Genomic DNA, 26,293 nt, shown 5'->3' on the forward strand with positions numbered 1-26,293 from the left:
CGGACGGCGGTGGCTTGGGAGAGGTGCGCGCGATCCCAGAAGCACCAAAGCCTCGGCCGCGCACAACTCGGTAAGTTTTTTTTGTTGACTGGAGTATAAGCCGAAGTGGAATTTTTCAGCCCAAAAAGTGGGCTGAAAAATTCGGCTTATACTCAAGTATATACGGTAGGCAGTTTTCACATGCAAACTTCAGATCTGACTTTTTCCTATCTTGTAACCACTGGGCTTTCACTTACAAATGCAGTCGAAAGGCTCTTTCTTTCTAAATGACCAAGCTGGGACAAGTCCAACAGATACTTTTTAAAAAGTTTAAACTGCATTTCAGTCTATACATTTTAAAGAAAAGTACTGCAAAATATTGTATTACTGGATTTAATTTTTTTAAATAATGCAACTTCATTTTAGAATGCTTCCTTTTAACTCTCAAATAAAGAGTAAAACATACAAAGTAGCCTTTTTTTAGAAGTATTCAAAATAAACACCTTAAAATCTCTTGTCCAAGTAACTGGAACAACCATTTAAATTTTTTTAACATCAGTTTAAATAATCAAGTAAACATTCCAATTATAACACAAAAGAGATGTAATTGCAGGTCCAATTTTATGTATATTTTGGAAAGATTTGCAACAACATTAGAAGTATTTGGGGAAGGAGAAATTATTAATCATAACTAATTTACGGATTAACCAAGGTTACCCTTAAGGAGACCTATTATCTATTAAACTAATTAGTCATGGGTGGAAGTCAGTGTTTTATTCCAGGATTTGTATGTATTACATATTTTAGACATTAGAAAAAACCTACATTTTAAAAAGCAAAGGTATAAATTGCCATCAAAATGAAATCTAAAACATTCATAATAACATGTCATTGGATGTGACATTTAATAGGTTGGGACAATAATATACACAGACATAATACAATGAAAAGTGTGTAAGGGCTGAAATACTTTAGTAAAAATGTATGAAGAAATAACAATGACACCACTGGGCAAAATGTATTAATTTGGGATATAAGATTGGATTGGAAAACCTTTCTTTCCCTGTTACTCTGTTCACTTTATGTATTTGTAAAAGATAAATTTAACATCATAATTTGAATGTTATAAAAATATTAGGAAATATGTGTCTGAAATCTGCTATTTTTCATGATTATTATAGGCATAAAAGGTAAAGGTAAAGGTTCCCCCGCACATGCGTGCTAGTCGTTTCCGACTCTAGGGGCCGGTGCACATCTCCGCTTCAAAGCCGAAGAGCCAGCGCTTGTCCGAGGACGTCTCCGTGGTCATGTGGATGGCATGATTAGACACCAAAGGCGCACGGAACACTGTTACCTTCCCACCGTAGTGGTCCCTATTTTTCTACTTGCATTTTTACGTGCTTTTGAACTGCTAGGTTGGCAGAAGCTGGAACGAGTAACAGGCGCTCACTCTGTTACGCGGCACTTGGGATTTGACCCGCCAAACTGCCGACCTTCTGATCGACAAGCTCAGCGTCCTAACCCACTGAGCCACCGCGTCCCTGTTATAGCCATAAAATGTATGAAACTATAACCATATAGCTAGGTAACCTAAAAATATTATATGTATCCTTCTGTATGAGCAATTGAATTAATTTATTGCTACATGTTGAAAGGTTTCCTATGTCTGCAAAACTAAATGGCAATCTCCTTTGAGATAGGCAACTAATGCCTCTCAATATTAAAATGGTCTTCCTGCTACAGAGGCAGGTCAAGTTCTGCAATGCAAGATGGACCAGTTCCATTTGTCCCACTTGATCCTACAAAAATCACTTTTAAAATACACTTTTAATTGTGAGATGATGAATACTTGTAAACATCCATTAAAAAAGGTAGGATAAAGATGTTAGCTGCATTATTAGTAGGAATAAGTGATTGGATTAATTTGATACAAGAGAGATTATTAAATCTTGAGGGCCATGACTTGTTGTTTGGCTGGCATGCATATTTGTTGTATGATAAGAAGGTAGACAATGTGTTTAGAGTGCATATTTTAAGACAGGCATTGTTGAGAGTTTGGAAGAAGTATAGACATAAGTTAGATTGCAAGATACCATTGTGGGCAATTCCTAAACACGCAATAGAAAATATACATGCTGGCTTCAAATATGATGTGACTACGTACAAGGAGATCCTAAGCTTGGAAAGAAATGTTTGGTGTTTGAAATCATATAGCCTCTTGCGAGAAGAGAAGGTTGTTCAAAATTGGTTTCAATATACTAAGTTACGGGCCAGGTGGAAAGAAGACCAGAAAAATGGTTTTACAATGACTGATGAAAATTTGATAAAGCAAATCAGAAATCAGGGACCAGCACATATTAAACGGATATATCTTGCGTTGATAGAGATTGATTCAGAAACAGAACTTGTCAAGGATTGTATGATAAAATGGGCCCAAAACATTCAGGAAGTTATTCCAATGGACACGTGGGAAAAGATTTGGGTGAGGAATGTAAAATTTACACAAGCTCAAAATCTAAGAGAGAATTTTTACAAAATGTTCTATAGATGGCATTTAGATCCTAAAAAGCTTGCAAGTATGTATCCGAATTATCAGCCTAAATGTTGGAGGTGCGGTGATGAAGACGCAACATATTTTCACATATGGTGGACTTGTAAAAAGGTTAAGGTCTTTTGGATAAAAGTCTGGTGGAATATGCAGAAGATTTTTAAACAGAGGATAAAGTTTTGTCCGCAACTTTTTTTGTTGGGAATAATTACAGATGCTACAGTTGTGGACACTAAGTTGATGCTGAATTTAATTACGGCAGCGAGACTTTTGATAGGCCAGTATTGGAAGAAAGAGGAACTGCCGACCATAGAAGAATGGACTTTAAAGGTTTCCGACCTGGCTGAGATGGCGAAGATTTCGGCTTATTTGAAAGACCACTCGCAAGAACGCTATATTATGGAATGGAGAAAATGGATTGAGTTTATCCAGAACAAGTATAGGGTTAAGAAGTTTCATGTAGCATTTGAATAAGTCTTCTTTCTTTTCTTTTTTTTCTATTTTTGTTTTTCTATATATATTTAATATATATATATATTTATCCTATATAAGCTAGAGAGTGATGGATTTTAGAGTTTATGGTTGTTAGTATATGGTTGTTTATGATTGTTTTTTTTTATATATACCTTGTATTTAGCTCTGGGAAGTCAGGGGGGAGGGGGGGAGGGGGGAGAGGTAGGGGGGGAGGGAGAAGGGAGGGGGAGGGGGGATTTTTAAAGAAAAAATTGTATGTTAAAACTTTTTAATAAAAAAAAAAGATGTTAGCTGCATTAGTGCCATTAATTTTGAAATTTGTAAATTCACTTGCTTTTACTAGATTGAATACTACTAACCTCCAAGTCAGAAATAATATCAAGTGGCTCAAGAAATCAGTTGTTACTTAGACTATTGCTATTTGGACATGTTAGTTAACGGAAACATGAACTTACATTTTTCTACTCATTTGAAGCCCAATAGTTCAGAACTAATAGAATAAATAAACTAATAGAATGCATAAAAAGTCAACACCACAAATTGGTAGAGACCTTCCACCAGCAGAATTTCCCTTTATTTTAGTTTATTAATTGGATACATAATGGAGGCACTTATCTCAAACTGCTGGGAGCTTTTTTCTTTTAAAGATGGAGAGAAGATATAATAACCCCTTCACACATAGTAACAAAGAATCAAGAGACAACAAATCAGAGAAATTCGTGCTACATGGCAAAACACTTGTTTTTGGAGAAATATATTGCAAAAGAGGTTCAAAGCCCTTGGTAATGACTTTGGCAATAGAGGGACATTTACAGGAAGGCAGTGCTGGTTATTCGAGCAAATGACAGAATTTAAGCAATAATAAAGGCACAAAGTTAGCACTCTGGAATTAAGACATGAGGCAAGCAATTTCTGTTTCAGGTCACATAAAAAGAGAGAGGTCACTGTAAGGAAGCATTAAGGCAGTTGGTATCTGTTCCATACATCTTGCCTTAGGAAGGGCAAAGGCATCCCTGATACATTTATGTTAGTGAGAGCAGGCTGGGGGCAACTTGGGTCTTCTTTTTAAAAAATACTAGAATAAAAGAAGTACCAATGCAGTCTGATTTATAAAGAAGTATATACAACCACAGCCCAGAGAGGGCAGGTTACTTTACAAGTCTCCAGTCTTGTTCCACAAACTCTTGGAATAATAATGGTTCTAAAGATGGAGTAGCCAACATAAAAAAAAGCATTTCAGAGAACATAGACTCCTATATGAGTTCCTGTGGGGCAGAGAGAACTTTAATCTATCTTGGAACAGTGTTTGCCATAAAGAATTTGCGTCAATCTAGAAGCAAATATAGTTCAGTTGAACTGAAGGACAAAGAAATCTGCATAAGGAAATAAGAAAGTCTCTATAGTCTGCAAAAGATCACAGTGTTTTTAAGTACTACCACTTGTCTATTGGAGGTTAAGTAATTTATCCTGGCCAATTTTATATTAAAATGATTAAATCATCCCCTGCAATTGGCCACTGGTCTTTTCTAGTATTACATCAAGTTCATCCCAGGTGTACCTGGCAACCTAAGTTTGCCACTTCCATTGAAGTATAATCACCGGTTGTGCAAAAGATAGCATGGCATAAAAATCAGCACTATACCTGAGACTCAAAAACAACTTGGTGCATTCCACTTTTCAATTATTCTGTTTGATAAAATCTTGCTCCAGTTTCATAAATTGGATTTATTAGCCATTTTTATTTGTAGTTACATTATTTTTCAAAGCTATATAGAAATAAATTGATCAATGTTGTACTAAAAGACAAGAAGGTAAAAGTCTAAGAGGAAGATATATATATATATATATATATATATATATATATATATATATATATATATATATATATATATATATGGAAAATAGATCCAATCAACATTAATAGCAGGAGATTCTAACAAGTGTTAGTGGAAATACAATCTCTCTGGTTTTACACATTTGTAGGCACTCTCATCACAATCACTCAATTAGGGGGTTGTTTCTCTATTTCCAACAAAGTGCAAAACAATTCCACAAAACATAATCCTCCATGTTCTCATGTGGAATAGGCCTGGTATGGCCACCATGAAAAACCAGGAAGAAATCAATCCCCCTCTTCCCAGAATGGAAGACCCTGGTCATCAAATCCTTTCCTAGCCAAGACCCAAGGACAGAGAGAAAAATAGAAGAGGAATGCTTGGCTTCTCAGAGCTATTTATAGGTAACCAACCGACAGCATCTATTCCTTGATGTCTGTGGCTATGGTTGTGTTACTGTGGGAAGGAAAAGGGAGGAGGAGAAATAGGGAAAATGGGCCTTGGTTATAACTGACCAGTTACAAAGAGCTTCTTTACACTAAAGATTAAGCATGAGTTCTTTCCATAACACAGTTAACAAGCAATATTGCCTTTCCCTCTGGATAGTGATCATGGTTAATCTAACAAGGAGGGCTCAGTTGGTCTGATAATGGTGGGCCGGTTCGGTGCTGCAGGGGGTCTTCTGCTGCAGAGAAAATGAATAGAGAAATAGAAGGTGGAAATTAGACATTGCCAGGATATAAGTGCCTTAACCTTCCTGCCCATTTTCCTGCTTCTTTTGAATGCCTATGTTATGTGCAAAATGTTATAGAACTATTGCTTATCGTCAGGACAGCCTAAGATCATTTCCTCCCTTCCCCTTCATTTCAATTTTTGGGAAAAAAGTTTGACAAAAATTACCTCCTTAGATGTGAAAGGAGGCTCTTAAAGTTTACACCTAATTTTTCCCACAGATCTTTCAACCACTAAAAAAGCTGCACCATGCCAAGATTCTGCATAAGCTACAGTATTTTCTAATTTTTTAGAGAATATCTAAATACAGTATCTTCTATATCTATTCAAAATTAGTAAGTTTATACAGGGACAAAAACTGTGATTATTTCATAAGCCACAGGATTATGCCATAGTCCAGGTCAAATTTAAAAAATAGCTGAGGGATATCTGAATTGGCCTTTACCTGGGTACACCTGGAGGTATACCAGGTGGAATACGTGCCGGCCGTGAAGGAATTTGAGGCGGTGCTGAGAAAGGGTCATTATTAGTAATAAATGCACTTTGTGGTACAGGGCGTGAAGGAATGGGTGGTGCCACAAAAGAGGATGAGCCTGCTGCTGGCACTGGAATCAAGGGAGGGCCAGGCATGGGCCCCCTCACAGCTGGAGGTCTTCCTGGGGGTAACACAGTAGAAGGAGGCCTGCGCTGAGATGTTGGGCTGTAAAGAAAAGAAAAATGACCCATTAAAATAGAACAAGTTATATAATTTAAGATTCAGACAAACCAGTCAGCAACAATATGTAAAGAATTTATTTCAAAAGCAATACAAGAATATTCTTTTAGGTAAAAAATATCCACTATACAAAAAAAATCTGATTTGAAAATTTTGATGAACAAAATTATGACAGAATTAGAAGCTGACTAACAAACACACATGGAAGAATGTGTATTTAGTTCAGTGTTGTCATTCTAGAAGGAATGAATCAACTGGTCCAGTCAAGAATCTGGACCAATCCAGTGACAGTCATTTGTGGTTTTTGGCTTTGTGACATCCCATATTTTCATCCTTCCTCTTAACAAATAGCATAATAGAACCAATTAACTACTATATCAACTCACCTATGCCCACCACTTCCTGCCTGCAGCCATGTATCATCCACAGGAGGAGGAACTGGGGTGGAAACTGTACTGGTAGTGATGTCTCCAATTATATTCAAAGCTTCCTTCAGAGCATGATACATTCGCAACATGTCATCCCTGCGCTGTGCCTGGTCTGCTGACTCCTCCATCAAGCTGTTTTGGTCTGCAGAGGAGTATAAGTAGGCCAGCAGTTCCGAGTGGATGAAATCCTTGGTCTGTGAGGGATAGGTAATATTGGGTGCACAGAAAATGTAATGCTTTCCAATAGGCTGTGTTGGATAGATCAAGAGTGGAGTAACTTCAAGAGGCTGGTTTAGATCACAACCCTAGCTATCTATTCATTGGAAATAGTGAAAGGAAAGGGCACTTCCCCCAGATGGGATGCTGCACTCAGTGAAGACTGCTCTGGCCTCAACTATCTACTGCATTATGGAAAGATTCCCATAGATCATATAGTTGTTTGAGTCCATATAACAATGTTTAAAAAACAATGTTTAAAAAACACAAAGACCATAATGGGTGAATTCACACAATAAATTAAATAAAAAACCCAAATTAAAACTTAAAACAGGAACAGACAACCTTTTGATGGCAAAGGGTTGCATTAAAAAACCCCCTATATTTTTGGTCTCTTAGCAGGGTGCCTGACAATGTAGAACAATTTTTGTTGGAAAATCAAGTTAAGTATAGCTGCCAAGATTTTTTTATAAAATGGGAGATAATTATAAACATGGTGGACTGAAGTATTTGAGGACAAAGAAGTATCACAGCTGTCCTAAGTTTCAGTATGTGCATATGTAAGAATCTAGACCCATTATACGTTGTATAATCAAACTTTATAAGGAATCTTTTTCTGATTCCTCACTGTGTTCCTCTGAGTGAAGCTAGAATAGTTCTAATTAAAACTTTGCCCAAACAGCAGAAGATAGTTACTGGCTCAAATTAATTTTCAACCCAGGTTGTCTGTTTGTTTCAAGATAAATTCCAGGTTCCTGCAAAAAATTATTTGGTACCAACCTAAGTCAATGTAGATTCTCTTTTGATTCTCTTTTCCAATTGGATTTGGTCAAGCCAAAGCATCTTTCAGGCAATGTGCCAGAGATATGGCCCCGTAAAATGATCTTAGCCAAGTGCCATAGAAAATCAATAAAAAATGTTGCTCCTGCACATTATTTCTACAATACTGTCTCCGTAAATACCAGAAGTTATTATTTAATGCAAAGCATTTCACCAATTTATACACTTCAAGTATAAATTCTAAGGCAAATCATTACAATATCTTTTCCTCTTAAATCTCTTGCCAGAATATCAGGATTGCAGAAGAGAACAAAATTTTTTATTATTTAAAAAGTAATGATTTATGGGGTTTACAATTGCCATTTTGAGAGTGAGGGATGATCTCTTTGGCCTCAGAATAACATCTAGTTTCATCCCTCTGCCACCCTGGCAAAATAAATTATCAATCCATACTTACATTATTTATCATTAGGTGCATTATTGTCTTTGGCATAAGATCTCGGATAGATTTGTTGATGATTCCAACATATGAATCAACAAGATTGCGGATAGTTTCTACTTGGCGTTCCAGTTGAGGATCCATGGAAAAGGTATTTTCCTGAGCTCCATCTTCATTTTCTACCTGTGTATAGGAAAAATGGACACTGTTACAATATAAAATATCTAACAGCAGAATCAGAATTACAGTTCTTTCATAAGAGCTTAGGTCTGCTGCAAAACTTACAGAAAGGCTAATTAAGATGGCAGAGTACAATGTTAATGCACAAAACTAATAATGTGTAAATATTATTCTTTATCTTCTTGTTGCATTTAAGATCATAGTCAACTTCTTTTGCATCTTATTACTCCTCTTAAAATGTATTCTTTTATTGTAAATTCATTTTCTACAAGATAACCCTTTCTTGCAAAAGCTATATCTTGTCTACTCATTCACCTTCACCTAGATAAGTAGAATATTTAATAAAATGAAAAAAATGTCTATAAATTATTAGAAGGCAGCAGTGGACTATATAGGTTTAGAAAAACTACACAATTCTTATACATGCAAATGTTGTTGAATACATCAAACCCAAGCTGATTATCTCCTTGATTCCTGTACTATGAAAGAATATGAAAAATAAAAGTTAACTAAGTATGCTTCACATTTCATTTATTTTTTCTGACAATAAAGACTGGGTATCTGGAGTGTCTTAAAAGAATATTGGTTTGTCATTATTTTTGACTCTTGAATACTTCTTCAGTCATATCAAGACTACAAATCATCCTTGTTTAGCAACTGCAAAATGCAAAAAGCAACCTGGTTGGCTCTTCATGAGGCCACATGAAGAGCCAGTAGTTGCCTCAGCCCAGCATGCCTAGTTAGCAGCTGGAGGAAGAAGATGGCAAAGGTCAGCTAAGAGGGTGGCCAAATGGACAAAATGGGGTTCGAGATAAGCATGCGGGGGGGCAGGGGGGGCTGAAGCATAAGCAAGTATGGCAGGGCAGAGAAGATGAAGTCCTCGCTTAACAATGATGCGGTCCTCATTTAACATTAAAAACCAAGACTACAGGAACTGCCATCACTAAGTGGTGCAGTGACGTGATATTTTGCCTAACAACTGCTTTGCTTAGAGATGCAAATTCTGATCCCTACTAGGGTAGTTAATCAAGGACCGCCTTTATCTGACTCCTCCTGAGAGCACTTAAATCACTTAAGATATTGTTGCTGTTGTTGTTTCAGATTTTCAAAATTGCATAACTTGGCATGAAAATGACAGAAGACAGGAAAAATGGGCCTCTGTGAAGAAAAATGTGTCTGACCCTTATCTTAAAACATCTTCATAATATTCAAGTTGGTTGAAAATGGCCAACCTCTCAACATCTTTAGTGATAGCACCGCACCCTCTCTGTAAGCTTGTTGTATTGTGTCCCTCAGCATGAAAAAGGTTGCCTACTCTTGATTTTAGGTATAAGGCACTTCCAGACAACGGCAACAACTGACAGGAAATTCTTTAGCAATTCCCTCCCTCCCTCCCTTTCAACTGAATTTCTGAGCAATATTTACTTGGTCTTTCTCAGGATAAACACCAGCACGAAGGAAGGAGGCCTTCCAGCTATCCACATCTTCCTGAGAATCGCAGGCAAGTTCAATCTGACGCAGATCTTTGTATACATTTCTAAAGTAGAAATGCACGACAACAAAACAATTACCCATCTAATTAAATGAGAGAAAATATCAACATAATGATATAAGAGTAAGAGAAATATTCTACAGTATTTACTAAATATAGATAATTTTGGATTTGCCTGTAGTGACGTTAGCTGCATATTGATATTGGAATGATATTGTTTGTGCATTCTTCTATGCAGATGACCTCTGTGATTGGTTCAGAACCTAAATGTTTGAGTGAATATTTTACAGTATATACCATGAAGAATAAGGATCTGAAAATTTAAGGGAAAATGGAAAAATATACAGAGAAGTTTTAAAATATGCTAATACCAATAGAAAGATATCTATTTGTTGTTGCTGGGAGAAGCAAAAATAGCTAAGTACAAAGTGTGCACTTCACCCACTTTGTAAAGTAGAAATGAGAACAGCACTTGGAACTGGAATTTCCATTGCTAAGCAATGTGTTGTAAACCATATCACAAGACTGCGGCAATTTTTCTGGCAGTCCCAGATATCACTGTTAAGTGAGGACACACAAGTTAATAAGCAATAATGGATTCCTGCCAGTGGAATCCTGCATGATGGATTACTTGTGGGAAACCTGCAGGGAACATTGGAAATCATGATCGCATGATCATGGCTGATTATGATGTTGTAATTGTTAGCTGGGCATCAAGTACCAGATCACAATCATTTACTTGACTGTGGGGATGCTGTGAGGGTTAGAAATCCAAGGACTGTTTCTAAGTGCCATTCATTCAACATTACTGTAACTTTGAATGGTGGCTGAATAAACAGTTGTAACCTAGGGGCTATTTGTATATCAAGAGAAACACAAAACTCAGCTGAATGCAGGATGTGTGTGGAAAAAAAAAGAAAAAAAAGAATCAATGAATGAATGATAACAGAATGACAGTTAGAAGGGATCTGCAAGCTGTTCCATTGGTTGATTGTTCTCACCATCAGAAAATTTCTCCTTATTTCTAGGTTAAATTCCTCCTTGATCAGTTTCCATCCATTGTTCCTTGTCTGGCCTTTGTGTGCTTTGGAAAATAAGTTGTGCCCCTCCTCTCTGTAACAACCCTTCAAATATTGGAAGGCTGCTATCATGTCTCCCTTGGTCCTTCAGTTCACTAGGCTAGCCATGCCCAGTTCTTGCAACCGTTATTCATATGTTTTAGCCTACAGGCCCCTAATCACCTTTGTTACTCTTCTCTGCACTTTCTAGAGTCTCAACATCTTTTTTATAGTATGGTAACCAAAACTGGATGCAGTATTCTAGGTGTGGCCTTACTAAGGTTTTATAGAGCAGTACTAGCAGTACTTGATTCAATCCCTCAGTTAATGCAATTTAGGATTGCATTGGCTTTTATGGCTGCTGCTGCACACTACTGGTTCATATTTAATTGATTGTCCACTAGGACTCCAAGATCCCTCTCAGTTACTGCTTAAGCCAGGTTTCACCTAATCTGTATGTGTACTTTTGGTTTTTCTTGTTGAATTTCATTTTGTTAGATAGTCAGGTCTGTCGAGATCCATCTGGATCTTGAGCTTATCATCTAGGGGGGTGGCTATTCCTGCCAACTTAGTAACATCTGCAAATTTGATGACTTCCCCTTCTATTCCCTCATCTAAGTCATTTATGAAGATATTGAAGAGTACTGGGCAGAATCTTGTGGTACCCAACAGCTTACTTCCCTCCATGTAGATGTAGTATCATTTAGGACTACTTGTTGAGTATGGTTTATTAACCAGTTACAAATCCATCTGGCAGTGATGGCATCTATCTCACACTTTTCTAGCTTACCAAGAAGTAAGCTGTGGTCTACTTTGTCAAATGCCTTGCTGAAGTCTAAGTATACTATCTCCAGAGCATTTCACTGGTCTACTAATTTAGTCACTTTGTCAAAGAATGAAATTGGTTTGGCATGACCTGTTTTTAACAAACCCATGCTGGCTTCTAGTTATAACTTTATTGGTTTTTAGATGCTTGCAGATCTGTTTCTGGATTATCTTTTCCAGTGTCTTCCCAGGTACTGATGTTAGGCTGATTGGTCTGTAGTTTCCTGGGTCTGTTTTGTTTTCCTTTTTTGAAGATGGGAACCACATCAACTCTTTTCCAATCCTCAGGTAGTTCCCCAGTGCTGCAGGATTTTTGAAAAATATGGTACAATGGTTCTGAGATGGTATCTGCCAGTTCCTTCAGAATTCTGGGATGTAATCTGTCAGGTTCCAGTGATTTATATTCATCAGGATGTTCTCTTACCATTTCTTTTCTTATTTTAATTTTTATTTTTAATCTGTCTTTTAGAGTTTTGTTTTTGGTAGGTTGGGCTAGTTTGTTTTTGTGTGACGATTGATGCAAAGAAAGAGTTAAGCAGCTCTGCTTTCTATTCACTCTTTAGTAGACCAACTGTTTCCTTGACTTTTCTCTTGTTATTTATATGTTGAAAGAAACTTTTTAAATTATCTTTGACTTTTGTTGCAAGTCTTTCTTCATTCTGAGCCTTTGCTTTCCTGACTTCATCTTTGATATATGTACGTGTGTGGTGTGTGTGTATATTCAGTTTATATATATGTATGTGTGTGTATATATTCAGTTTATAAAGTATATGACTAAAGTAAATGACTAATACAAAGAAAGTATGTTGAAGTGATTTGATTATATAGAGAGAATGAGTGATATCTGAATCACAAAACATGTGACAGAAGAGAACATGGATTGAAAAACCAAGAAAATCATGGTTGGATGGAGTAGATAAGAGAAAGAACAAAAAATAAATAAATTGGTGTATGAATATATGGGAAGCAAGATTGGCTGCCAAACAGAATGAGGTATAGTGAATGGTATTAGTGTAAACTAAAGTTAGAGAAATTTCTCTGTTTGTATTTGTCTCCAATTTCTTTTGCTTACTATTTCTTGCTTGTTTCATTTTGTATAGCATTATTTACCCAATGAAATGATGAAAGATTCTTCAAATATCAGAGAGCATGGACCCTAACTAACCATTATATGATCAGAATGGTTTGTGTCATTATCAACAACCTTTTGTTTCCTTGAATTTCACATTTCTCTATTTCAAATACAATTCTTATCACTTGTGGACCATTTAGGGCTGATTCAAATTGTCCAGAAAACAACAGCTTAGAAAAAAGCTCTAACTATACCACCTCTGCTCACCCATGATCAAATTTTCCATCTTCATCTAACCACTTTAAAAAGTGGCTTTTACTTTTTAAAGGAGATTTTATTAAAGTTATTGTACAAACCAAGAGAAATGGACTTTGTTAATTTCTTTTCAAAAGTCACATCCCTGCACCATAGCTCCAACTTCCATCATAATATGTAACAAAAGGCAAAGTTAAATTTGGTTTAACTATCAAGATATAAGCATATCTATGAAAGGCAAGAGAAAAAAAGCACAATTTCATTTTTATCACTAATCTTCAAGACCAGTGTTTTTATGCAAATGCTGTTACTCTGCTGAAACACAATGCTATTTTTACAAGACAGAAAAATACTTGCAATTTTCTTCTATTACATATAAAACAACACAATATAACACACACACATTTTATACATACAGAGAAAAAGAGAGGGGGGTGGAGATTCAGGCAGATACAAACACCAGTCAGAATAGAATAGAGCTAGAAGGAACCTTGGAGGTCTTAAAAATCTCCAGTGATAGAGCGCCCACGAGTTCTGGAGGCAAGCTGTTACACTGTTCACTGTCAGGAAGTTTCTCCTTAATTCCAGAGTGCTTCTCTCTTTGATTAGTTTCCAACCATTGTTTCTTGTCCTGCCCTCTGGATCGTTGGTGAATAACATGACCCCCTCTTCTTGGTGGCAGCCCCTCAAATACTGGAATACTGCTATCATGTCCCCCCTATTTCTTCTTTTCTTTAGACTAGCCAAACCCATGTCCTGCAGCCTTTCTTCGTATGTTTTAGTCTCCGGGCCTTTAATCATCAATTGCTCTTTGAATTTTTCCCCACTCAACATCTTTTTTGTGATATGGTGACCAAAATTGGCTGCAGTATTCCAGGTGTGGTCTTACTAGGGTTTTATAAAGCGGTACTAATACTTTGAGTGATCTTGATTCTATGCCTCTGTTTATATAACCCAGGATTGTATTAGCTTTTTTGACTGCTGCTGCACACTGCTGGCTCATAGTCAAGTGATCGTCCACTAGGACTCCAAGGTCCCTCTCACAGTTACTGTTTTTAAGCCAGGTCTCACCAATCTGTACTTATACCTGTGATTTTTCCTGCCTAAATGTAAAACTTTTCTCCACATTGAAACTCATTTTGTTGGATAGGGCCCATTGTTCAAGTTTGTCAAAATCTTTTTGGATCATGAGTTTGTTTTCTGGGGTGTTGGCTACTCCTGCCAGTTTGGTGTCATCTGCAAATTTAATGAGTTCCCCTTCAATTCCCTCATCTAAGTCATTGATGAAGATGTTGAAGTATACTGGGCCTAAGATGGAACCTTTTGGTGCCCCACTGCTTACTTCTCTCCATGTGGATGTAGCGCCATTGAGGACTAATCGTTGAGTACGGTTTGCCAGCCAGATACAGATCCATCTGGTGGGGATGTTGTGTATTCCATCTTTTTCTAACTTACCAACGAGTAGGTTGTGGTCTACTTTATCAAATGCCTTACTGAAATCTAAGTATACTATGTCCACAGTATTTCACTGGCCTACTAGTTTAGTCACTTTATCAAAGAATGAGAGAAGATTGATCTGGCATGATCTGTTTTTAACAAACCTGTGCTGGCTGCTAGTTATAACTTTGTTTGCTTCTAGTTGTTTGCAGACCTGATTTTTGATTATTTTTTCTAGGATCTTCCCAAGTATTGATGTTAAACTGATTCTAGTTCGCCCTGTTTGTTCTCCAAGCTTTGAGCATTTGTATATAAGCATTTAAGACTTCTATGCCTGTTCGTGGGTATGTTTCCTGCATCTCCTTTTTTCATACTTTTATTGAATATACAGTTAAAAGAAAAAGAAAAACAACACATGATACAAGTTCTCTGGTTTAAACAATACTATTAGTATTACCTTGCAAATAGAAACAAAAAGTTTCTTTACATTATAACAAAATAGACATATAGAATCTGTGAACTCTCTAGTAAGCGTTCTTTCAATCATATACATTGTGGTTAAATAACTTTCAATTCTATCTTATAGAGAATACTGGTATAAAGATTTCTAAACTGTCAACTTAACAATCAACATTTGTCCCAGTAATCCCCCTTGACTCTAGCCATTTATACACTTCATTCCAAATTTTGTAATAGTCTGTTTCAGTTTTATTTTTAAGCTCTAATGTTAACCTATCCATTTCAGCACAGGATAGGATTTTATTTATTACTTCTTCTTCGATAGGGGTTTCTTTTCTCTTCCATGTCTGAGCATAGGCCAGTCTTGCTGCAGTTAGAATGTGCAGTACTAAATATAAAGATCCTTTACTGAATTTATCCTTGAAAATCCCTAATAAAAAAGTTCTGGTTTTAAGTTGATTTTTTGTGGTAATATCTCTTCCAGCCGATTTTTTATCAGATGCCAAAATTCTTGAGCTTTTGGGTTTCCTATATCTCCTGATTGTTGTTTGAGTTTTTCTTTTTTCTCATCACTGCCTACCTCATTGTTTGATTTGTTTTCATGGGATTTATGATTGGTTTTGGATTCTTAATTTTGGTCACCCTTCCCCCTCAATTTTAGATTAAAGCCCTCCTGATGAGTTGGGCCGGTCTTTTTCTGAGTACCGTATTTTCCAGCGTATAAGACGACTTTTTAACCCATGAAAATCTTCTCAAAAGTTGGGGGGTCGTCTTATATGCCCAGTCGTCTTATACACCGGAAAATAGTACATAAATCAATTGAGCGCCCCCGTTCTTGCAAAGCAACTTCAAGCCTCCTTAGTCCAGTCCCCCCTCCAACGTGACTCACCCTTCCCACCCCCAAGAGCCTCTAAGCCCCTTCCCCTCCCCCTTGCAAACGCCAGACCCCGGGAGCAGCAGGAAGCCCCTCCCCCTCGCCCAAGCAGCATCTGAGCATAAGCAGATTGCGCTCGGCCGTGCAGGCTGCCGAAAGGTGGGGACTCGGAGTTCCCGCAGTGGTTGCGGCTTCTGGCGTGCCATTTGCAGAGTCTGGCCTGGAAGAGCGTGTCGTGTAAACGCAGCTCTTGCGTTTATTCCAAAGGGTGGGTGGAAGGAAAAGCCCCTTTCGGCTCCGGCGTGGCTGCAAGTCGGCGAGCCCAGGAAGGCACGCCCTCCCCTCTCACTGTGGAGGAAGCAAGGCAGACTGGCATCGGGTGGGAGCCGGCAGGGCAGTCCTGTGCACATGCCCGCTCCCCGGCTGCTAAGGAGTTCTTGGGGAGCCGTGGCAGGCGCCTCATGCCCTTCCCTCTCGAGGCGGCACCGGCGAAGCCGTCAGGCATCGGGCGGGAACCGGCAGGGCTTTGCACCATCTGCATCAGACGGGTCTGAATCGGGCTTGTGTCGGACACTTGGCAACTGGCATGTAAGTATCTTCCGGCATATAAGACAAAAAATCTTGAAAATCTTCTCAAAAGTCAGGGGTCGTCTTATACGCCCAGTCGTCTTATACGCCGGAAAATATGGTACATTTTCCCCTGTTTTCGTGAGGTGCAGACCATCCCTTGCCAAGAGTCCTTCACTTAAGAAATGCAGTCCATGATCCAAGAAACCAAAGTTTTTTTGGCGACACAAACCCTTTAGCCAATGGTTTATTTCTAAAATTCTTTTCCCCCTCAATGGGTGATGGCCTTTTCTTCCCTCTATTTTTTAAAAAGTTTTTGAACTCCAATTCCTTTTTATTCTTTACTGGGGGTCTTCCATCCCTTACTATTGGGACCTCAAACTTAATTGTTGCTTTCACTTCTGTTGCTTGCTGCTCTGGCCTCTGCTGGCTCTCTTCTGTCCTTCAGTGCTTGCCTTCCGTTCAGCTTTCTGTTCAGCTCAGCTGCTCTGTCTAGTCTGCTCCTCTCAGCCGGCCTCTCAGCTTCAGAGATCGGAGAGCTCTCTAGCTCGAAGCCTCTCTGTTGCTGCTGTTGCCTTCCTCCCCCCGCTCCCCAGTTTTGCCACCTGCAATTCCTACTTAGTTTGATTATTTCTCTCCCTGTGATCCGATACTGCTTCCTACACTGCCGCCATCTTGGAGCCAAATATGTGAACTGAGTCAAGGAATTTAAATTATAAAGAGATAAAATGAAGGAGACATTATTCTTACCTTTGTTCTGTGTTAAAAATGGCAAAGACATGCTTATTGGACATGAAGCCCTTCTCCACATCTCTTATTTTTAGGTTGTCTAGAGGCAACATATATTTCTTCTCTTTCTCCTGTAAGAGATAAAAAAGTTACATGTAATTTTTCTTTGTTTCTTAAAATGTGAACTCAATACTCTAATAAAAAAGGACCTGTGTTAAAATGAAGAAAATGAAAAGAAACCAGTTGATTAATGATAAACTACTGATATTCGCAGTTCTACACTGGGAAAACCAGCATTCTAGCCATGCCTACACCATCTCTTAGACTGAGACCAAAAGACTTGCATTTACAGTTTACCCAGAGATATATGATATGACATGACATGACATTCCTCTTAAGGCTATCATATAAATACTACCATTTTTCCAATGGCTGAGCATTTTTAATTTCCTCATTTAGTTTTTCCTCCTATAATATCTGGTGAAAGTCATTCAGATTTTGTTTAATAAGTTTATGATGTTTTTGAAATCAACATCCTCAGATTTTTAGTGGCACTTAGGTACTGTGATAATGAAATAGATCCTTGATGTCCTTTACAGCAGGGGTCCCCAACCCCCAGTCTGTGGACCAGCATCGGTCCACAGCAAGCCAGAAACCAGGCTGCGCAAACAATGCCCCATCCGTGGGATGCAGGCAGTACTTTAAACCATACCCCATTCGGTCCGCAAAATACCCTCTCTCTGTGGAACCGAGCACTCCCTAGTGCTCAAAAGGCTGAGGACTTCTGCTTTACAGGTCCCATTGCAAGGCAAATTCCACTCCCCCAACACAAAAAAATAATAGTAATTTTTTGGATAGACTTGGCAACTTTGGAGGAATTCTATGGATTCTAAAAGAACTGTTAAACTTTTTATATACCTGACTTGGAAACTGAGAAGAAAAGGGCAAAGTTTTTGTAGTGGAAATCTGCAACATCTTAAAAATTGGTGGGAAGAATGTAGAAACAAACAATGGACTTGGGAATGAAACAGCAGGTTTCTAAAACAGTTTTCTTTAATAAGAGGCAGTGTGAGTTCCCATCATCCTATGATTCACAAAGAACAGCCCCTGCAAAAACTCCCCAACTGGAAGTGTTTATAACTCTAAATGCTGTGTCCCTCCTTCCACACTGCATGCACTCAGAGTCCCAAAAGTGATGTGTTTTTTTGTATGAAAGCCACAAACTGTGCATTCCCCACTTTGATTTTCTGAAAGGGCCCAACTACTTTCTAAGCTGGATTCAGCTGCAGACTTTTCCATACCAAAGGGGAAAAAATGATTTTTTCCCCATAGAACTCCTCTACTTACAATCCTAAGAATAGAGAACTAAATAGAAAGTAAACATTAATATTCTTGCCCCACTTGCCTAGTGTTCAGACTACCTATTCAGGAAACTACAAAGATGTACAGTAGTCTGCCCATTGGTTAGATTGGGTTGGATAAGAATAATTTCAGAGGTGCTGGCTACTCAGGTAAGATTCTACCTCTTTCTTGGGGGAAAATTATTTAATTATTTAATAAAAAGACAGGTAATTATTTGAGCTCTTCATTTACTAAGAGGTGAGTTCAGAGCAAAATCTCGTATTAAATATTTAATTTGATGTTCAAAAGAACCATTTTTCTTAATGCTGTGTACAATATAAATGTGTATCATGTACTGATGCAGTTCTGAGAAAGTGAACAATTGCAAATTCAACGAAGGAAGTAATTCATTTTTATCTAGGCTCTGTTGTTTCTCAAAAGAATGTGTTATTATCTTACTGACAAGCACAGCCCCCCCTCCCCACCAGAAAAAGGTTCCTCACTCTGAGGAAGAGGGTTGCCTATGAGATGAGATTAAGAAAAACATTTGTACTACCTTAGTAAGTTCTGTTTCCTTTAATATGAACTCCTTAGCTATTGAATGGAAGGGGAAAAAAGCTATGCAGCTTACTTGCTAAGTGTGATGTCTGTACAGTCTTAACAAGAAGACAAATGATACTGCATCTGGGTCTAGCTAATTTGGAAGGCATCTTCCAGGCAGAACAAGTCAAGAAATGTAAGCACTTAGGAAATGTATCAGAGAAGAATATATTCTATTGTGACTTGTTTCTGGAAATTAAACATCACAGACTGTACTATACAGTAAAGAAAGCTGGCTACGTCAAAGAGGATGATGACCTTATAAAAAAGCTACATGCTTTTTGTAAGATGTGCATAATATAAATGGGAAAATTATACAGAACTTGGTAAGGTTTCTGGGAAAAAAGCATTTTAATAAGCAAATCCTGTCAATAAAACATAAAGAGCCTATTTTAATTTGCTTTTATGTACTTTGCCACTTTTCACTATATACTACAGAGTGCTGGTCAAGTATCAACATCCGATTGCTTCAAGACTTTCAGAATTCAATTTTATTCATATGTGCAGGAAGAGGTCATTATAACAAGCCACTTGAATATTTGCAATTACTTGTTTCCCTGTCTTAAGGTAAGAAGTAACAATTGTTCTACTTCTATTCTTACATTTATTATGTCATAGAATATAACCTAATGATATACCAATATCACTTCTTCCAAGTATTCCATTATTGATTTTTCCAATTTTTTAAAAAACTTCAGACATTTATTTTTTATAAACATTTTCTTCCATATTACTTTGCTTTTCTAAGACAGTGATGGCAAATCATTTGGGCTTGGTATATTAAAAATTCAGAAAATACCTATCTTGACTCTGCTGGCATGTCATCCCTCTGTTTCCCCCCCCCCCAACAAAGGACGCCTCTCCAGACTTCCTGTCCAGACTCTCCTCTCCTCTCTGGACCCTCTGGAAATTGTGGAGGCTTTTGGAATATCCTAAAATCAGAAGAGAACTCTTTGCATGATTTCCAGAGATTTCAGAGGCCGTGCAATAGCAGGGCCCACACTTTTCAGAGGGCCAGAGGATTGGTGTGTCACCAAAAATGGCATAGTATAAATATATAGTCTAATATATGGCAGGAAGGCATGAAAAAGAATATATTCTATAATATGGCTTTCAGACTAGAAGGTGGCAACCTGCAATCTCCCAATTTCCTTTTGTTGTAACCTCTGAGGCTTCAGCTGTTGTGTCATTGACTTGGAACATCATGACTGTCTAACATCAACTGTCCAGCTTCTTGATATTTTAATACATTCAAGCCTCCAAATACCAGCTCTATGTAAAGAGCTAAACTACCACTATGTATTGTAAGTTGTAAGAGCCTTGGTGGAGCAGTGGGCTAATACCAGCTGCCTGCAATTAGTGCAGGTTCGCATCCCACCAGGCTCAAGGTTGATTCAGCCTTCCATCCTTCCGAGGTAGGTAAAATGAGGACCCAGATTGTTGGGGGCAATAAGCTGACTTTGTAATAATGCCGCTGGGGGCCCCCCGAAAGCCCTAATAAGCAGGCATATACATAGAATGAAGGCTATTGCTTTGATTTGTGCTTTAAATTGTAAGCCGCCCTGAGTCTTTGGAGAAGGGCGGGATATAAATGGGATTTAAAAAAAAGTGTATTGTTCCACTCCCCCACCCACCCAAGCATCAGAAAGTTTTTCAGAAAGCCCACTCCAGGTTCCCTAGAAAGATTAATTTGATTCTGCAATATTTCTATTTAGATAGTGTAACTGTAATTCATTTGACAACCATATTTATTTTAGTAATTTCTCCTTATTTTACTCTGCTCTACTATTGCTGACTAAGTATATTGGTGAACTACCTTAATTGGGTTTGTTCCAGAGAGGACGCCAAATGTTTCCCAATTAATTAAATGAAACAGATTCCTGCAAATTCCAATTCTCCCTTTCCAAAATTACTTATGTTTTCTTCTATCATTCCTTAAAACTGCTGCCGGATGCTTTCTTAGACCACAGAGATGTAATCAGCAGACGGGCACCATTTTTAACAGCTTAGAGGCTGCCTTTTCCTTCCGGAAGGCCTGCCGGCCCGAAGATCATTGGAGGCGTGGCCTTGCTGTTTGAATTGCTGCTGGGCACTTTTCTGCACTGCGGAGATATGAAAAGCGGGTGGGTGCCATTTTCAACGGCGCGGAGATTCCCTTCTCGATGGCTTGTGAACTCTCCGTGGCATGGCCTTCGTACTTTGCTTGGTTGGGAGGGGCCTGGTTATGCAAGACTGTCTCCTTAACACCCGGTTGGTTGGAGAAGGGCAGAATACGAACATTTGTCCCTGCCCCTATGGCTTCCCATTGCCAGTCCAGCATGGTCCCGGGATCAGTCCGCGGTGAGAGGGCGGTCTGGATTGGTCATCAACCACCCACTGATGTGAGAGATCAGTGGGATAGGTTTTTCCCGGTACTTTGGGCTCAGTCCACCATAGGTGGGTTCCCTCAGTGGCGGTGAGAGAGCCGCTGCGGTTGCTCTGCCTGGCTGACTCGGGTGAGAGCCGAGTTGAACTGAATTGGTGGACTGAGATATATTCTGGCCTTAATTTAACATCATTATTGTCATCTAACTATCCATTTGGTTATATTGCCCTATGCGGTTTTTTTATTATACTATGGCCCGTATTCAGTACTCTAGCACGGACTTATTTGCTCTCAGGGGGGCTCCTCCCTCCTGGATACGACCTGTTGCCATGTCCCTTTCTTCCCTTAAGGACGGGCCCAATTGTTGGGACCCCGAGAGGTGGTTGGGCTTAGGTAGGGGCCTCTGGTGTAAATTTATTAAGAGGCCCCTGGAATGTTTTTTAGCCAATTATTTTAAAAGGTTAGGGAGGGGGGAGAATGGTAGGGAGGGAAGGGAATCGGGCTGTGTTTCTCCAGCTGGCTGTTAGTCTGGGCCTAGAACGGTTCCCGGTGAGATGAGGTTGGGGGCACGGACTTTTGGTTCTGTTAGTACTGGGGTGGGGTTGCAAATCCCCATGACGATGGGGAATGGCAGCAGGTGGTTACACAGAGGGTCGTATCAACATCTGGGATCACGCCCCCGCTGTCTTCGAGCAGTGGCGTGCTCCGACCCTACGGTTGGCCCCCTTTTATCCGGGATTGATGGGGATCAGGACCCTGGGCTCAGGCTTGTGTATTTTAATGCCAGATCCGTTGCGAACAAGGCTCCCCTCGTCCGTGATCTGATCGAGGAGGAACACGTGGATCTGGCATGCATTACAGAGACCTGGTTGGGCCCAGAGGGCGGTGTCCCTCTGATTGAGTTGTGCCCTCCGGGTTTCTGTGTACTACACCGGCTGCGGGCTCAGGGCAGGGGCGGTGGGGTGGCGGTGGTTATTTGGGAAAACTTATGTCCGAGGGAGACCACCGTTGTACAGATAGGCGGGAGTGAGTCCCTCCTCTTGAAATGTGGCCCTTGGGCTCAGTTGGGCCTGTTGCTAACATACCTGGCACCCAGCTGTGTGGCAACAGCCCTGCCCGAGCTGCTCGACACCCTCTCAGGGTTGACGGTGGAGTTCCTCAGACTCATTGTTCTGGGTGACTTCAACCTGCCTTCTCTGGGAGTATCATCAGAGTTAGCTTGGGAGTTCATGGCCTCCATGACGGCCATGGACCTGACTCAAGTAATTCAGGGTCCGACTCACGGGGGGGTCACACTCTTGACCTGGTTTTCTTATCTAGACAATGGTTGGATGATCTGGGAGGGGGCTTACCAACTATTGTCCCCCTGTCATGGTCCGATCATTATCTCCTATGGCTGGTCTTCCGCTATGTCACCCCCCGCTGCTGGGCTGCGGAACCGACCAGGTGGTTCTGCCCCAGGCGCCTAATGGACCCTGATCGGTTCCAGATGGCGCTTGGGTCTGTTCCTATCTCCCTCACTCACAGCTCGGCCGACGCCTTAGTGGATGCCAGGGAAAGGGCTGCCACTGAGGCGCTCGACCGTGTTGTCCCCTTGCGACCCCTAACCCGACGCAGATCCCGGTGGGCTCCATGGTTTTCTTAGAAGCTCCGGGAGATGAAATGTCGGAGATGGGGTCTAGAGTGCTGTTGGAGATCCAGCCGATCTGAACCTGACCGATTGCGGCTAAGAGCCTTTACAAGGTCTTATCTCGCTGCAATGAGGACTGCCCTCATCGCGTCTGCAGATAATCGCCCAGCCACCCTGTTTCGGGTTACTCGCTCCCTCCTTCATCAGGACGAGAGGGAGGATCCCTTGCAGGGGTAGGCCAAGGAGTTCAGTCGTCATCTTGCGGATAAAATTGCTCAGATTCGGGCCGGCTTGGACTTTGACTGGACAGTCTGACAGGGAGGAATCGAGCGGTCTTGAGAGTGTTATCTGGACTGAGTTCGATCCTATGACCCCCGATGAGGTGGACAGGATCATGAGGAGGCTGAGCTCTACCACCTGTTTATTGGACCCGTGCCCCTCCTGGCTGGTTTATGCAGCCCGGGAGAAGACACGAGGCTGGTTCCAGGCAGTAATAACTGCTTCTTTGAGCAAGGGTGTTTTTCCTGCTGCCTTGAAAGGCAGTGGTGAGGCCCTTCCTCAAGAAGCCCCACCCTGGACTCGGCAATTTTGAATAACTATCGTCCTGTCTCCAACCTTCGCTTTTTGGCGAAGGTTGTTGAGAGTGTGGTAGCGCATCAGCTCCCTCTGTTCCTGGAAGAAACTGATTATCTCGACCCGTACCAATCAGGTTTCAGACCCGGGCATAGCACAGAGACGGCACTGGTCGCACTGGTGAATGATCTCTGGCGGGCTCGGGACAGGGGTTGTTCCTCTGTCCTAGTCCTATTAGTCCTATTAGACCTCTCAGCGGCTTTTGCTACCATTGACCATGGTATCCTACTGCAGCGTCTCAGGGGGCTGGGAGTGGGGGGCACTGTTTTACAGTGGTTCTCCTCCTACCTCCTGGGCCGCTCGCAGTCGATGTTGACGGGAGGGCAGAGGTCCGCCCCAAGGCCTCTCGTTTGTGGAGTTCCTCAGGGGTCAGTCCTCTTTCCCCTCCTGTTCAACATCTACATGAAGCCGCTGGGTGAGCTCATTCGTGGTTTCGGGGTGGGGTATCACCAGTACGCTGATGATACCCAACTTTTTCTTTCCACCCCGAATCAACCCAGTGATGCCCTCGCCGTGATATCCCGTTGCCTGGAGGCAGTCCGGGTTTGGATGGGGAGAAACAGGCTTCGTCTCAATCCTGACAAGACTGAGTGGCTGTTCATACCGGCATCTCGGACTGACCAGCCTTCTCCATCATTAACAATAGGGGGTGAGGTATTACCCCCCATTGATAGGGCTCGCAACTTGGGCGTCCTCCTGGATTCACAGCTCAGTTTTAAAGATCATATAGGAGCCGTGACCAGGGGGGCTTTTGCCCAGATTTGCCTGGTGCACCAGTTGCGTCCATATCTGGACTGAGATGCTCTACGTACAGTCACTCATGCGCTCGTGACCTCCCGGTTAGACTACTGCAATGCCCTCTACATGGGGCTGCCCTTGAGGACCACCCGAAGGCTTCAACTGGTGCAGAATTCAGCCACGCGAGTTTTGATGGGAGCTTCCCGATACTCCCGTGTAACACCTCTTCTCTGTGAGCTACATTGGCTTCCGGTTGTCTCCGGGTGAGATTCAAGGTGCTGGTAATGACCTATAAAGCCCTAAATGGCTTGGGTCCGGACTATCTAAGGGAACACCTGCTGCCGGCATCATCTTCCCATCGTCCTGTGCGCCCCCACAGGGAGGGCCTTCTCAGGGTACCGCCGGTTAATGAATGCCGGTGGGTTATTCCCAGGGGAAGGGCGTTCTCTGTGGGTGCGCCTGCCCTATGGAACCAACTACCCACAGAACTTAGGACTGCCCCCGACCTTCGCTCATTTCGCCGGGACCTGAAAACTTGGCTCTTTGATCTGTTTGGTCCAGACTGTGGGGTTGTTAATTTAACTGGGTTTTAGATTTTCTCTTGGGGCTTGAATTTAATTTAATTGTTTTAATTTTTTTTTAATTTTTTGTATTTCATGGTTTTAACTGCCCTGTAAACCGCCCTGAGTCCTACGGGAATAGGGCGGTATACAAATTCAATAAAATAAATAAAATAAAATAAATAAATAAAAAGCCACGAGTTAAACTTAAGATTATGCAGGATACTCGTGAGAGAGGTGGCCTTAAATTACCTAATTTTAAATTATATTATGAAGCTGCTGCATTAGTAGGAATAAGTGATTGGATTAACTTGACGCAATTGAGGTTATTAAATCTTGAGGGCCACGATTTGTTGTTTGGCTGGCATGCATATTTGTTGTATGATAAGAAGGTAGACAACGTGTTTAGGGTGCATATTTTAAGACAGGCATTGCTGAGAGTTTGGAAGAAGTATAGACATAAGTTAAGCAGCAAGATACCATTGTGGGCAATTCCAAAACACGCAATAGAAAATATACATGCTGGCTTCAAATATGATGTGACTACCTACAAGGAGATTCTTAGTTTGGAAAGAAATGCTTGGTGTTTGAAATCATATAGCCTCTTGCGAGAAGAGAAGGTTGTTCAAAACTGGTTTCAATATACTCAGTTACGGGCCAGGTGGAAAGAAGACCAGAAAAATGGATTTGCAATGACGGATGAAAATTTGATAAAGCAAATTAGAAATCAGGGACCAGCACATATTAAACGGATATATCTTGCATTGATAGAGATTGATTCAGAAACAGAGCTTGTTAAGGATTGTATGATAAAATGGGCCCAAAACATCCAGGAAGTTATTACAATGGATACTTGGGAAAAGATTTGGGTCAGGAACGTAAAATTTACTCAAGCTCAAAATTTAAGAGAGAATTTTTACAAAATGTTTTATAGATGGCATTTAGATCCTAAAAAGCTTGCAAGTATGTATCCGAAGTATCAGCCTAAATGTTGGAGGTGTGGTGATGAAGATGCAACTTATTTTCACATATGGTGGACATGTAAGAAGGTTAAAGCCTTTTGGATAAAAGTTTGGTGGAATATGCAGAAGATTTTTAAACAGAGGATAAAGTTTTGTCCGCAACTTTTTTTGTTGGGAATAATTGTAGACGCTACAGTTGTGGACACTAAGTTGATGTTGAATTTAATTACGGCAGCGAGACTTTTGATAGGCCAGTATTGGAAGAAAGAGGAACTGCCGACCATAGAAGAATGGACTTTAAAGGTTTCCGACCTGGCTGAGATGGCGAAGATTTCGGCTTATTTGAAAGATCATTCGCAAGAACGCTATA

General features: G+C 40.4%; 1 protein-coding gene across 6 annotated transcripts in view; it reads right to left on the reverse strand.

The window, feature by feature from the left end:
• Positions 1 to 367: 367 nt before the first annotated feature.
• Positions 368 to 26,293, reverse strand: part of DNM2 (dynamin 2) — a 186,749-nt gene continuing 160,823 nt past the window's right edge. For 2 of the 6 annotated variants that reach the window (XM_083355833.1, XM_083355830.1), the window contains 6 exons: positions 17,116 to 17,225; positions 9,752 to 9,863; positions 8,165 to 8,329; positions 6,670 to 6,905; positions 6,014 to 6,268; positions 368 to 5,521 (listed from right to left, as the gene is read on the reverse strand). In XM_083355833.1, coding sequence (XP_083211959.1) covers positions 5,452 to 5,521; positions 6,014 to 6,268; positions 6,670 to 6,905; positions 8,165 to 8,329; positions 9,752 to 9,863; positions 17,116 to 17,225 — 948 coding nt within the window. In that variant the 3' untranslated portion in view covers positions 368 to 5,451. Of the gene's footprint in view, positions 5,522 to 6,013; positions 6,269 to 6,669; positions 6,906 to 8,164; positions 8,330 to 9,751; positions 9,864 to 17,115; positions 17,226 to 26,293 lie in introns of those variants that run through there. The other 4 variants (XM_083355832.1, XM_083355829.1, XM_083355831.1 and 1 more) reach the window with 3 other exon arrangements.

This window comes from Vipera ursinii (assembly GCF_947247035.1).
Source record: "Vipera ursinii genome assembly, chromosome: 2".
NCBI classification, from domain to species: Eukaryota; Metazoa; Chordata; class Lepidosauria; order Squamata; family Viperidae; genus Vipera; species Vipera ursinii.